This window comes from Notamacropus eugenii, chromosome 6 (genome assembly GCF_028372415.1).
Source record: "Notamacropus eugenii isolate mMacEug1 chromosome 6, mMacEug1.pri_v2, whole genome shotgun sequence".
NCBI lineage: Eukaryota > Metazoa > Chordata > Mammalia > Diprotodontia > Macropodidae > Notamacropus > Notamacropus eugenii.
The window spans coordinates 331,249,767-331,265,526 of record NC_092877.1 but is presented as its reverse complement, the minus strand read 5'-3'; the positions used below and the strand labels follow the sequence as shown (position 1 = coordinate 331,265,526).

At 39.1% G+C, this 15,760-nt stretch overlaps 1 protein-coding gene across 6 annotated transcripts in view; it reads right to left on the bottom strand.

Annotated features, from left to right (window-relative positions):
- Window positions 1-15,760, bottom strand: part of U2SURP (U2 snRNP associated SURP domain containing) — a 105,510-nt gene that overhangs the window by 30,059 nt on the left and 59,691 nt on the right. For all 6 annotated transcript variants that reach the window (XM_072618217.1, XM_072618215.1, XM_072618212.1 and 3 more), the window contains 3 exons: window positions 13,203-13,365; window positions 2,177-2,287; window positions 304-422 (listed from right to left, as the gene is read on the bottom strand). In XM_072618217.1, coding sequence (XP_072474318.1) covers window positions 304-422; window positions 2,177-2,287; window positions 13,203-13,365 — 393 coding nt within the window. The remainder of the gene's footprint in view (window positions 1-303; window positions 423-2,176; window positions 2,288-13,202; window positions 13,366-15,760) is intronic.

Here is a 15,760-nt window from a genome sequence, read left to right as displayed (position 1 = left end):
ACAGTCTGAAATAGGGAAGATAGCTGCATAGCCCAGCCCAGCACTGTCCCTTATTCTCCAAGTAATACAGCTGCCCTTTGTGGACAAAGAACCAAGTGAGCCCATGACCTCAAACATCATTTTTCCAGGTTACTGCCAGGATTCCCTTGTGCGTTAGTGTGTTCATCTATAAAATGAGGATGCTGGACTAGTTAGCCTCCAAAGTCTTTCTGGTTTTAGTTCTGAAACTGAAAATGTCACAAAACAGTCACACCAATCCAAACCTCCAACCTTCTCCAGAGAGCAAAATAACAAAAGCTGCACCTTTCTTTCCTTGTCGGCGTGCATTCATCCTTTTCCTTCTTGTCTTTGGATCGAGATTCCAGTTTCTCTTTATCCTTCTTATCTCTCTCACGCTCTCTTTCCAATTCCTTCTCCTTTTCCTAAAATTTTTTTAAAGAAGTATTTCTGATATTTATCACATTTTACAAATAATTTCAAATTCTGTGTAATTTCACTTAACCACTACTTTTTTTGTGTGCTTCTGTGATTTTCAAATATATGTGAATTTAACTTACATGTGAAATGCTTTCACGTAGAAGACATCTTATAAAAAGTAGGCTTTTAAATATTAGCATAAAAATAGGCAAAAAAAAGAGAGTAAGTACCTTGTTATACCAATAGTTTATCAATATTATAAGTGGTGACTGCTCTGGCAGATTGAAACTCTTACATCAAACTTAATAGAAGACATAAACTGGCTGAGCCATCTTCCTATTTGTTTTTCCTAAATCAATGGGGTATGCAAAGTACCCATGTGCCAAACACTGTACCTATCCTGTATTTGGCCAGGGGATGCAAAATAAAAATGAATGGTCTAAGCCCTTAGCCCACAATTCCAAATGAAATTCCAGTTTCTACTAATATCTCCTTTGATTCATATCTTCTTATCTCCTATTTCACTGTGAAGGCACACAGAAGGCACGCAATGTTTGTGAGATGATCAAGGCAGGTAGCTCCTGAATAATTTAAGGAAGCACTTCTACAGTCCCTACCAAGGCTCACTGAACTCTACACTAATATGAATTTTCTTCACAAACTTACAAAATTTGAAAGAGAGGGCAAAAAAAATTTGCTCAAGACAATTCCTTCCTCTTCCAATTAAAATGAGAAAGTGTGAAGACCCAAGAGGCAACTATGTTCCAGAACAGATGTTACAGATTTTTAAACCATTAAATTTTAGCTGCTACCATCAAGTCTAGTGAAAGTACAAGTTTGGAGGTAGATAATTTTTCATACACTACAAAACTCTTAATCACCACCTCTCAAAGATTCATATACCATTATCAATTCAGTGGCTTACTTATCAGTTTCGAAAACAATTCATATTTATTTGGATCAGAAATATAAAGGTGATAAAGAGACTGGGTGCTTTAATACATCACACATAGAAATCATATCTTCCCAATCATAAATGCAGTTAAATGCCTAAAACAAATAACTTTAAAATAAGCACATAACTGATTATGAGTTCCAAACCTGTGAAAATCTAAGAAAAATTAAAGCTTTTTTGGGGAGGGTGAGGCAGAAGGGGGGGCAGAGAGAGACAAGACAGAGTGGACAAAATGATATTCATCATTCCCAGCTCTGCTAGTTTGATAAAGTAGCCAAAACCAACAATAACATTTCCTGGTGCATGTAGTCAGTGTAGGCCCCTACACCCAATGGAATATGAAATTTGGGACTGTTGGTCCTTAATTACCTGCATATCTACTCTCTACAAGGAAGCGATACAGGATCCTTTGAAAAGAATAAGCAACATCAAGAGTAATGAGCTACTCTTGAGCTCTGGTGTTACTGCCCCAACTTGAAGAAACTGTAAACAAGTTTCCTACAATTCCTATTGCTTTCCTGTTCTTTGTGCCATTTCTATAGTGAGGCCAAGAACAACTGTGTCCTACTGTCACAACCACTCCTCTGGTACTGCCAGGGTCTCCCAGAGACACCTAAAAAGATTCTTATCATTTTATAGGTGATAGGGGCCACACTGGCCCCTTTGCCCATTTCACAATGTTTTTAATATAGAATTCTAAATACGCCAAATTTTGACCAATGGTTCTAGATGTTCACAACTCAGAGAATAAACTTATAAGCATGCCGACCCCTGGACCGTCAGTGTGGCCAGTCAGGCCCTTACTCTCTGCAAGAGCTTGTCCCTGTAGTGCTCCACTTGCTCCTGGAAGCTCTGCCCCGGCTTCTTCGGCCTCTTCCCAGATTCCAGTTCATCCTGAAACTTCATCACTTTGAGCTGTGGGACACAAAAGGGCATTGAAACGTCCGTCCTTGGCACCAAGACTTGAGTTCCACTCTCATCATGTCCTATCTGGCTCATGAAGACCAACGCAAAGCTAACTGCTGTTGCTCAGGTATCTCAGTTGTGTCTGACTCTTCACACTTTGGGGGGGTTTTCTTTGCCAAGATACTGGAGTGGATGCTCATTTCCTTCTCCAGCTCATCTTACAGATTAGGAAACTGAGGCAAACAGGATGAATTGACTTGCCCAGGGTCACACAGCTAGTGAATGTCTGAGCTTAGATTTACTGAGTCTATCCACTGCACCACCTAGTTGCTCACAAATATAACTAATGAGTAATTTAGTCAGACTCCAAGAGTAACAAATTCAAGATAAGACAGAGTAGACTGGTCATAACTAGGAGGGAGGGAAAGTGGGACTGACAGTCTGTTTCCATCTTTGACCCTTCACTGCTGGGTTACTTCAGGCAAGTCACAGCACATGTCTAAGACTCAGTTTCCCCATCTACAAAAAAGAATTAATTAACACTCGGCACTACCTGCTTCACAATGTGGGGGGTAGAGGACGCACGACAACACAAACATCTGATAGCACATCTAGAATAATTAATTTATCAACATATGGGCAGTTACTTACTGATCACCTAAAATACCCAGTCCATAACGTCTGCTATCATCTTGACCACAGGGCCCATTCCAACCCTTTTTTCCTCAATAAAGTTTTAAAACAAAAAAGTCCTTTCTTTGTTGTCTTTAGTTACTTTTGCCCAGCTCAATGCCCTGGAGCTTTAGCACTTGGACATCATTCTTATAAGATGGTGCCCTACTTCTGCATTATCTGTCCATACTCATCTCTGATGGAAGTCTAAAGACATCTCAGTTGGCTGATGAGTTTCCCCAGGCATTCAGATAGGTCTCTGGACAATTCCCTTTTTTCCCACCTCATCATAAAGGTTTCTCTCTCTGCATTTAGAATTTTATTACTGATACTTCCCATCTCTCACATGTGTCAGGTCAAAGTTTAATCCATGGGATCCTGTCTAGTCTTTCTCTGAACCACTAGAAATCTGCTGTATGAAAATGTAGGGCACATATGGTCAGCTTTCCTCTCCTATCATAATTTCTAAGATGAGGCTGTCATTTCCCCTTAATATATTCATCATTTCCACCTGAATTTTAGAGCTAGAAAGGAATTAAGATATAAATCTCCTCTTCCACCTATCATTTGAAGATGAAGAAAACTAAACTCAAAGATATTAAAATGACTAATTGGATATTTGATTGGTGGGAATCAGATACAAGACAGCTTTTTGTTTCTGCTACCTTTTTAAAGAGAGAATTAACAGAAAAGAGTGCTAGACTCGATTCTTAGAAGACCTAGTTTAAATTCCACTTCTGGCATTCGTTAGTTGGGTGACTATGCAAATCACATATATTCTCTGAGCCTGTTTCTTCATCTATAAAATATGGATAATATCTTTAATGTACCTACCACATAGGATTGTAAGGAGAAAGTACATAAAGAGTTTTGCAAAGATTAATGCAATGGTAACCATCAAGTCCCCTCATCTGACTCATCCTCCATATCACAATCGCCAAATTGGTGTGGTCCCCAAGGCTATTCTGGACCTTCTCTCTTCTTCTCTAAACTTTCTTGGTTACTTTACCATTTCTCACAGGTTTAATTATTAACTCTATGCTGATGACTCACTGATCTGAAGATTTAGCCTCAGTCTTTCCACTGAGCTTCAGTTCCACATCACCAACTGCCTATGGGACATTTCAAAATGGACATCCTGTGGACACCTAAAACTCAACATGTCCAAAAAGGAACTCAATCACTCCCCTCCAAACTCTCCTCCTTTTTAAATTCTCCACTCCTATCAAAGGTACCACCAATTCTTTCCAAGTCTGCAATGTTAAATGTGCCAAAACCATCTTGCATCCAACCCATTCTTTCTGGTCTCACTATCACCACCTGAGTTTAACCCCTCATTACCTCTTCTCTTATCATATGACTTCCTTAACTCAATAAAGTCTACATGCTTCCTACTGCCTCCAGGAGCAAAGAGAGACACAACTGACTTTTAAAGCCCTTCATGATCTGGCTCAAGTCTATCTTTCCAGCTGGATTATACATTACTCCACTTCCCAGCTGTACACTTCAGCTGAACTAGCCTTCTCTCTGCTCCTTACACCTGTCATTCTATCTCCCAACTTTGTACCTTTGCGCCAGCTAACTGGAATGCACTCCTTCCTCTTCAGGATCTCTTCAGGACAGCTCAAGAACAATTTCTACATGAAACCTTTCCTGATCATCCTCATGCCTGTACCCTTCTTCACTAACTACTCATTTATTTTGCAGGTCTTTTCTACTGCCCTTTCCCAAATTAACTTGTATTTAACTACTTTGTATCTATTTATACTTATTAGCTTTAGATTCACACACTGCATACTTTTTTATAAGTACTTGCTGCTTCTCCTGTTAGCTTCTGAGTAAATTATTTCATTCTCTGTGACTGTGTCCCTAGAACTCAGCTTGGCACAAAGCGGATACATGATAAGTAGTGAACTGATGCAGATACTTATCTGGAATATATTTATTCTATGAACTCTTATGGATGTACATCTTTCCAGAGCACTCCTTCACCTGTGCACCAAGCACAGCAGCTGGCACAAAGAGGGCATTTAATAAATTCTTGATGACTGACTAATCAAACAAATCAAAAAGTTATTAGCTCCTCTAGTTTTGGCAAAAAGAACTACAGCAAACGCCTGCACCGATATGCCAAGACGATGATCTGTTTTCTGAACTCTTCAACTATTGCCTTTCTTTGGGGACCATATATCTGAGCATGCTCAGATGACACTACCTCTTATGGTCCCGCTTATGCTCATTTTTGCCCAAGGGATTCTCGTCATGTTTTCTCCTCTGATTACTGGGTTTCCTCACATAATCATATTTTCTTAATGCTAGTCAAGCTCACCTTCAGTTCATTCCTTTGGGGCAAGATACACCTTTCCAGGGGGGCGGAGCCAAGATGGTGGAGTAGAAAGACACCCATACGCTAGCTCCGAACCCACAGCCCATAAAATATCTGTAAAAAAGAACTCCCAACAAACTCTGGAGCAGCAGAAGCCACAGAACAACTGAGCGGATGAGATTTCTGTTCCAGAGAGCCTGAAAACCTCTCACAAAAGGTCCTTTGCGCTGTGGACCCGGAGCCGAGCCCAGCCCTGCCTTGGCCCCGTGGCACCGAGAGGAGAGGATCCGAGCGGGCCTCAGGGACTGAATCTCCAGCAGCCGCACGGGTCCCTCCACCCACGGGCCCCAAAGGTTGGTGAGAGGGTCTCTTGGGCTGGCTGACAGGGGAGTGGGGTGCCCCCATAACTCAGCCCCCCTCGGGAGGCAGCAGCAGAGGCAGGAGCAGACAGGGGCTCCCCAAGCAGGCAGGAGCTAGGATCCATTGTTGAAGGTCTCTGCATAAACCCCCTGAGGGAACTGAGCCTGTGAGGCGGCCCTGCCCCCACCTGAGCACCTGAACTTAATCTCACACTGAATAGCAGCCCTGCCCCCACCCAAAGCCCTGAGGCTGGGAAGCAGCATTTGAATCTCAGACCCCAAGCTCTGGCTGGGAGGATCTGGAGGTGAGGTGGGTGTGAAGAGAATATTCAAAAGTCAAGGCACTGGCTGGGAAAATGCCCAGAAAAGGGAAAAAAAATAAGACCATAGAAGGTTACTTTCTCGGTGAACAGGTATTTCCTCCCTTCCCTTCTGATGAGGAAGAACAATGCTTACCATCAGGGAAAGACACAGAAGTCAAGGCTTCTGTATCCCAGCCCACTCAATGGGCTCAGGCCATGGAAGAGCTCAAAAACGATTTTGAAAATCAAGTTAGAGAGGTGGAGGAAAAGCTGAGAAGAGAAATGAGAGACATGAAGTCAAAGCATGAACAGCAGGTCAGCACCCTGCTAAAGGAGACCCAAAAAAATGTTGAAGAAAATAACACCTTGAAAAATAGGCTAACTCAATTGGCAAAAGAGGTTCAAAAAGCCAATGAGGAGAAGAATGCTTTAAGAAGCAGAATTAGCCAAATGGAAAAGGAGGTTCAAAAGCTCACTGAAGAAAATGATTCTTTCAAAATTAGAACAGAACAGATGGAGGCTAATGACTTTATGAGAAACCAAGAAATCACAAAACAAAACCAAAAGAATGAAAAAATGGAAGATAATGTGAAATACCTCATTGGAAAAACAACTGACCTGGAAAAAAGATCCAGGAGAGACAATTTAAAAATTATGGGAATACCTGAAAGCCATGATCAAAAAAAGAGCCTAGACATCATCTTTCATGAAATTATCAAGGAAAACTGCCCTGAGATTCTAGAACCAGAGGGCAAAATAAGTATTCAAGGAATCCACCGATCACCTCCTGAAAGAGATCCAAAAAGAGAAACTTCTAGGAACATTGTGGCCAAACTCCAGAGTTCCCTGGTCAAGGAGAAAATATTGCAAGTAGCTAGAAAGAAACAATTCAAGTACTGTGGAAATACAATCAGGACAACACAAGATCTAGCAGCTTCTACATTAAGGGATCGAAGGGCATGGAATATCATATTCCAGAAGTCAAAGGAACTAGGACTAAAACCAAGAATCACCTACCCAGCAAAACTGAGTATAATACTTCAGGGGAAAAATTGGTCTTTCAATGAAATAGAGGACTTTCAAGCATTCTTGATGAAAAGACCAGAGCTGAAAAGAAAATTTGACTTTCAAACACAAGAATGAAGAGAAGCATGAAAAGGTGAACAGCAAAGAGAAGTCATAAGGAACTTATAAAAGTTGAACTGTTTACATTCCTACATGGAAAGACAATATTTGTAACTCTTGAAACTATTCAGTATCTGGGTACTGGGTGGGATTACACACACACACATGCACATGCACACGCACACACACATAGAGACAGAGTGCACAGAGTGAATTGAATAGGATGGAGTCATATCTTAAAAAAATGAAATCAAGCAGTGAGAGAGAAATATATTGGGAGGAGAAAGGAAGAAATGGAATGGGCCAAATTATCTCTCATAAAGAGGCAAGCAAGGGACTTACTAGTGGAGGGATAAAGAGGGGAGGTGAGAGAAAAACATGAAGTTTACTCTCATCACATTCCACTGAAGGAAGGAATAAAATGCACACTCGTTTTGGTATGAAAACCTATCCTGCAATACAAGAAAGTGGGGGATAAGGGGATAAACAGGGTGGGGGGGGATGATGGAAGGGAGGGCATGGGGAGGAGGGAGCAATTTGAGGTCGACACTCATGGGGAGGGACGGGATCAAAGGAGAGAGTGGAGGTAATGGGGGGCAGGATAGGATGGAGGGAAATATGGTTAGTCTTACACAACATGACTATTATGGAAGTCATTTGCACAACTACACAGATTTGGCCTATATTGAATTGCTTGCCTTCCAAAGGGAAGGGGTGGGGGAGGGAGGGAGGAAAAGAAGTTGGAACTCAAAGTTTTAGGAAAAACTGTCGAGTACTGTTCTTGCCACTAGGAGATAAGAAATACAGGTAAAGGGGTACAGAAAGTTATTTGGCCCTACAGGACAAAAGAGAAGATGGAGACAAGGGCAGAGAGGGATGACAGAAGAGAGAGCAGATTGGTGATAGGGGCAATTAGAATGCTCGGTGTTTTGGGGTGGGGGGAGGGGACAAATGGGGAGAAAATTTGGAACCCAAAATTTTGTGAAAATGAATGTTAAAAGTTAAATAAATAAATAAACAAATTTTAGAAAAAAGAATAAATGGAAATGCATTAAAGAAAAAAAAACAACAAATTGTCTGATTGAGTGACAGTGTGTTTGATGGAAGAGACACTGACTTGAGATAAAATACTGTACATCAGTTCACTGTCCAGGTCTTCTACTCCTTACCCAGAAGTACTTGGATCAGTCATTACCTGGCTTAGTTTTTCTCATCTGTAAAATAAAAGAACTGAACTAGGAAAAAAAAAAAAAAAGATACACCTTTCCAGAACCACAACCACGTCGTAATGGATCAAACTGCACACTAAGCCTCAGTGATACTGACAATATTGTACCTGAATCCTTATGAGGATTTCTTAGGGTGCACCTCACAGATTAAACAGTACGTCAGGCTCTCACACACAGCATCTACTTTTACTTTCCACAAAGTTTTAGCAAATTTGATTGCTGGTTTCACCTAGCACAAATTAGAAGGCCAAAAGTAGGTTATATATTTTACTAGTGATATACTAAAAAAAAAAAAAAACTCAAAAAACAGTAATCTGGAGTCACTGAGTTTAAGGAATCCAAGAGTCTCTCTCTACACATCTAACTAAACTGTGAGGACATCATTGCATTTATAGTACTGCAGCTGATATCCACAGAGGCCCTGTAGTCACACACACAAAAAGAAGGTAATTTATATTCCATAAGTTCTATTAGAAAACAACAACAACAATAGAAAGATTTTTATTTTTTGAAGTTTTGGCACCCAAAATGAGGATCACCCACCTGGAAAATTCATTCATTTGGGATAGCTCTATCCTTATCCAGTGATGCTTAAGTAAATGAGATGTTTTTGTATTTAGAAAATATTCTGACATTTCCCATCTGGTTTCTGTTTAATTTCATATCAGGCCTTTAACACATAGTGGATTTTATTCCCCACTAATATTATGTACATGTCCTTGTTTTTCTTAGATTTTACAAAAGACAGTTACTGCTCTGAATTCACCCTGAACTTACTTTAAAATCTGCTACATAGAAAAATTTGTTACTTGAAAAAAAAATTTCCACCTACATTCATTTATTCAAAACTCACTAACAGGAATTTGCAAATGAATAAAAAGGAAGTTAAGAGACAAATACGATCAAATAAGGCAAAAGACTAGTGAATCCTCAGCATGAGAGCTAGGAAATCTGGAATCAAAGGGATAAGCTCCAATACTAATGCAACTGTTTCTTATTATCCAAATTGGAACACCTGGGAAATAATTATCCTAGAGTTTAAAAAGCAAAGTTACTGTTGCCAAATACTGTTTCTCTCTCTCTCTATTTCTTTTTCAAGGAAAAGGCAGACCTAGTCAGGTTTGTAGGTAGCTGGGAGCAAGGGAATGGAAAGGAAAATTTCAAAAAGATGCAAGAGACAAGAGAATTGATTGCTGTCAAAGGTCCAATGGGCAGCAGAAAGGGACAGGAGATTCAAAGTAGTGGAAAAAGAGTTAAGTCTTGGCAGGAAGTATCAATCTCAAGCAGAAAAAGTCAGACCAGATTAGAAGGAGAAAAGAACTGTCATATTGTAGGCACAATATAACGGTTTTAGAATTATTATAATTAATCTCTAACACCTATAATAGATAGGTCACATTAATATGGTGTTTTAAGGTCTATAAAGCATTTTCTACAACTATCCTATAAGATCTTATACAGGTCTTAACCTACCCTAGTGGACATTGAGCTGATCTTGGAGCCAGGAAAACCTGGGGCTTCTAACACTGACTGTGTGACCCGGGACAAATCACGGAACCTCTCACTGCCTTAGACAACTCTCTAGGACTCTCAGTGGCAAAGGTGTTGACCTTCATAAACAGGACTACTTTATTAAGAAGTCCCTATTCCAACAAAAGTCACAGGTCCCATCCCTAAATCTATTTCAGATAAGAAAACAAGCTTCAGTGAAGTGACCCACCCATAGTCACAGAGTTGGGATGTGTCAAGGCAAGGCCTGAACCCAAATCTCCTGACTTCAAGCCTAGCACCCTATTCAATGTTGCCATGTTGTGCCTATAGAATTTAAGAACCTGGAAAGGAAGATAAGAATCACCTATTCCTACCCTTTTGTTTTATAGAAAAGAAAAGCAAAATCCAGAGATAAATGAGGAGTTAACAGCGAGTGGCTGATGCTGGATAAGAGTCCTGATTTCCAGACTCCTGGTCTAGTACTCTTCTCATAACATCACCTCTAACAGTCCAATCAGACTCAGCCCATCAACAGTATGCTGGGAAATTAGTAGACTGGGGAACAGAATAACCCCAATATCTGTTGGATTAGAACTAACAAAACCGTTTTTATACCATATGCTCTCATATACTTGGTTAAAATAATCCTAGATTTTTTTGTATTTTTTAAATGTAATTTTCCTAAACAACTTCAAATTGCACCATATCTAAGAGCCTTTCAAATATTATCACATCCCCTTTAAATAATCTCTCCTCCAGGATCAACAAAAAGGGAGTTCAGATTTAGAACTGGAAGACAGCTAGTCCAAACCCCCTCATTTTAAAGAAATAAGCACTAGAGAGGTGAAGGGAACCTCTTCAGGTCACAAAAGTATCCGGGACCAGAATTAGGATTCAGATCCAAACTCCTCCTTCCATGACAGCTCATTTCAACATCCCAGAAATGACAAGAGCCTTTGAACATCTCAGGCAGTTCTCCAAAGGCCAAACTAAAATAATATAATTTACCCATGAGGATAGGTCCTTAAGTGAGGTGGCACCACAGTGCATAGAGCACCTGGCCTGGGGTCAGGAAGACCCAAGTTAAAACCTACCCTTAGACACCTCTGAGATGTGTGATTCTGGGCAAATCATTTAGTCCTGTTTGCCTCAGTTTCCTCATCTGTAACATGAGCTAGAAAAGGAAAAGTATCTTCAGTATCTTTGCCAAGAAAATCCCAAAGGGGGTCACAGAAAGTCAAACAAGACTGAAAAGAATGACTGAACATCATAGGTCCTTAGTAACCTCAGCCCCTATCCTTATCTAAAATTCTCTTTTTAAAGTACCTTGATATTTTATTTGGACAGATACATCCTTAACATTTAAAATCCACTACCATGTGCATTCCCTAAAAACCCTAAGCTGATGAGACAGCTCAAGTCTCTTCTACCTGTGTGGTTTATTCACTAATTTAACATACAGTTTTCAATCAATCTGGTTACTGAATGGTTCCAGGATTAATATTCTGGTCTCTTGACTTCAAAACTAGTTCAAGTCATGGAAGACTCAAGTTTGAGGGGAAAAAAATGTAAAAGAAAGAGTCCTAGAGGAGAAGCCCAAGGTATATGTTCTAGCCCTCATTTTGTCACCGAATACCATGGGCTCCCTCAGCTCCACACTACACAAGGTTCTCTCATTCTTGTGTAAAGTATCAAAACATTGTCTGTAACCTCACAGAGTTTAGAGCCTACTGATTTCTACAGTGCTTTCTAGCACTAGAATTCCTTAATTCCATGATTCTGTTCTCAGTTCAAACCAATCAGAAGCAACCACTAAATAAAAGGCAGGACAATAGGAACACCTAAAAGTGGCAGATCCCGGTCTCACAGACAGAAACCAGAAAACAAAGACATCTAACACAGTAATGAAAGCACCAAAGTCATCAAAAAAGAGTAAATTAGTCAGGATCCTCTGCTAAGGCAGCAAACAAGTACACTAAGCATTGGAGAATTAGTCCCATTAAAAATGGCTCTGATAAGCCAAGTGTAGCACATAAAGAGGCCCAGTACCCATTTGAGAAGTGTGCACCTGGCAACTCAGTAAGGCCAGATAAATTAGGGAGTAGGAGGTGGGGAAGAGAGATTCTGTGCTCCAGTCACAGTCTGCTATACCATGACACCTGCCAAACACAAACACTTTTTTTTAGAAAAGAAAAGTTTGCTTTAATGACATAATTCACTATGAAATTCTCCTCCAGTCAAATTTCTAGCTCAGGCCTTTTTTAAACCAATTATTTTGTCTAAACTTATTTGCAACTTGATTATTCAATTTACTTTTTTAAAAAAATTAAAGAAATCTCCAGAAACTAAGTTAAAAATGTACTCTGAAGGGTATTTTATCATGTCAGATTTAAATAGCATTAACAGAGTAAGTCCTTTGGTGGGCAATTTAGAGTACATGTATAATACTTTAAAGTCATACTTCAGAAAACAGATGAGGAATCTGCCACATCTGCAATGTCAGATATTATGAATTTCCCTAGCACACTGTAGGGAAACCACATGACCCTTACAGCTCTGAAAATCACTCATATCTCCACCCAGAGTTTACACCCTACTGATATTGCACAGTTCATAATATAATGTTATCCTTTTTTTGAATTAACTATATATGAGAAATGGGTGGGGAAAAGCTTGCAGTAACCTAACAGCAGCAATGACTACTTAGGAAAAAGGAAATAAGATAACACAAATGAAAGGTATAACATAAGAACAAACTACGTAAGAAAATCCAGAATCTTTGTCAACCTTATTCTTTCAAAAAGCCATTACTGCTTCAATACAGATGGTAACTCCTGGGAAGCTTTTGCCACAATTTGAGATTAAAGATTCAGGAGGATTTTCCCCAATAAAATATTCTAACTTTTATCTGGAAGAAAAGAACACATAAAAGGAGTAAAACAAGTCTGCTCCAAGAAGGGGGTTGTTTAGGTAACAAAGACTCATAAAAACGACTGTATCCAGCCTATTCATTTTCCAGAGGAGGAAACGGAGGCCCAGACAGGTGAAGCCACTTGCCAAAGCTATATACAATGAGTATGCTGCAGAGCATAGCCCAAACTCAGATTTTTTGGGTCCAATTTGCCTGTTCTTTCTAGTCCAGCACAAGTCCTTTTTTCTCATTCCAAAACATTCCATTATCAACCAGCATCTTAGCTACAATAACAATCCCCATACAGAACACATTTGCTGTTAAAAAGAGACGTTACTTTCCCAATTCAGAGGTCAGACAAGATGAAGGAATTAATCTGGGCCACAATGTATCATTTAACTCATACAGATCATCCAGAATAAGGAAATGTCTAGTCCTTATCAAAATTACCTAATGTTACCTTTTTTTATGAGTCTGATTGTACTTTCATATTTCATGCTAATACTAACCTCAATTTCTCGAAGCTTAGCTCGTTTTTCTTCACTCATCTCAGAATATTTAATGGAGGACTTGGACTCTGCCATTTCTTCTTTGATTGGATTGGAATACAAATGATGTTCTTCAGATTTGGAGCTCTGAGTATCTTCCTCATCTTCACTCTCTTCTTCTTGACTTGAGGAATAAGTAGGATATATTAGCAAATTCAAATGAGCTTATTCTTTGTGTTCTCCCCCTGTCCTGTTTTACAATTTCTCCCCCTTTCTCTGGGTTCTTAATCTTCAAGTCGGTCTCTGCGTACTCATCTTCTTGCTTTTGTGTTTGTTTCTCTTTCTACATCTGTCTTATATTTTAGTATCTCTTAGAGTCAAATTTATCTCCATTTTGGATCATTTCCTTTCTCCCTCTGTCTATATCTGTACCTTTCTCTACCCCTCCCCCCAAAAAACATGTTATCTGGGTTTATATTGTTCCAGTAAAACATAAATTCTCAGAGGAGAGGGACTACTTCCTTCTCATCTCATCTTCCCTCTCTTTCTCCCCTATAATTAAGCATCTCGCATAATTAGCAAAGGTTTAACAAATGTTTGTTAAATTGATGATTTTTTTGTCGTGTTAAAGTGTTTATTTTTTGCACTCTATAGAGAACTCTGTGCTGGGTAGCTGAACACATAAGCCTATTTTCTCATTGACTATAAAACGTTCAGAGATGTTTTCTCTGAAAAGTTTTTTTGAAAAAAAGTTTTGATTCCAACAAGTAGTTAAAAAACCATACTTAATCACATATTGCTTTTGTGATGCTGTGTAACTCTCCCACATAACCTTTGCAAAACTACCAAATCCAATGGATAATCGATCCAAATGTTCTCTGGTACACCACAATTCATTGGGAATTCTTAAACATTAAATCTCACCTAATCGCCACAGTAACAATATTAAATATTAACTTTTAAAAAATACATTGCCCACAAAATGTTGATCTACACAAACTGTCAATGTTACTCTATATCCCTGGAAAGTTACTACCCCCATCACTGTCTTAGGTGCTCAATCTTTAGCAGTCGACTCTATGAATAGTGACCAAGTGGCATAAGGGATCAAGAAACATATCTTTAGTCTAGTCTTTATTATGAACAGGTACAATTTCTTTACTATATACTTAACGGACTCAAGTTAACAAGCATTTATCAAGTATTTACTACATGCCAGCACCATGCTAAGTGCTGGAGATACACAAAAAGGTGAAAACATTCATCAAAACTAAATACTTTCTAAATACTAAATACTATCCCAAAGAATAATTGATCTTTAAAAACAACCCTGGAAATAAACAATAGCCTGGGATTAAGTATCAATTAATGTCAACGTAGTAAATAAAGAAAGATAATCTATCCTATTTTACAATCCAGTGTTTACATCTTAAAAGGGTAGGTAGCCAGGTAAATTGGCTTTCTTGAATATGAAAAGTCCTAGTACTTTTATACACTGAACATTTCCTAGCCACGTAACCAAGTTTACACACGTTTGAAGTTTGAATCATGCTTTACTCCTCCGTCTCCCTCCCTCACTCCCCATCATATCCAACACAGCTGCCAAGCCCTTTCAGTTCTACCTTCACAATCTCCCTCACAAATCTGTCTCCCGTTCTGGCACTACACCACCACTATTTCAGGCTTTCATCACCCCTCACCTGGATTACACTAAAAGCCTCCTTAGCTTGTGTCCCTGACTCCAGTTTCCTCTGAAGCCCATCCTTCATATATTCCCAATAAAATAATCTTCCTTAGCAAAAGGTATAAATATCATGCTAAGGCCCTTACACACTAGCTGGTTCTAGCCTACATTTCTAGCCTTATTTCATATTATTCCCTTCCATACACCATAAAGAGGGCAAAAAAGGGCACCAGAGGGAGAAGGAAAGTAAGGCCTTTCTTCCTCTCCTAAAAAAAAAAAAAAAATACTACTGATAGTTACTTCAAAAATATAGTCATTTTACATGAATTTTAGAAATGAGTCATGATGCTGAATTTGAGATATAAAGTGAGTCTTGGAAATGTTTTGATTTTTGAAAGGCCATAAAGTTCATATCGGAGACAGAACCATTTATTAGTTCTGTTGTAATCTTGCTTTTCTACTTCTGAAGCATGTTAGAATTCAAATTCATTCAGTTCATAAAGTTTCCAAAGCAGTACATACATAACATACAAATCTTCAACCAAAGCAAGTAACTCGTTTTCTAAGGCTCCAACTTGCTACTTTATAATCAAGTTTCTCCTCCTCAATGCTGTAATCACCATCACCCTCTCATAAAATGTAGCTAGTAAAATGCTATTCTAGATTCAGCCACTAGAGCGCAGTAGCGTAGCACGCAAAGAAATGGAAGTGCTAGTGAGCATACTAACACAACAGGAAAACAAGAAAAGTGATATAAATTACTGCCTTTCATACCCCAGGAGGCTATTCGCGCAATTGTTTATTTTACCAGGTTCTTCCAACTTAAATCACTCTGTAAGAAATCCCTGAACCTCTTACATTTGAACTGAACAGAGAATTATATTTTTAAAGAAAT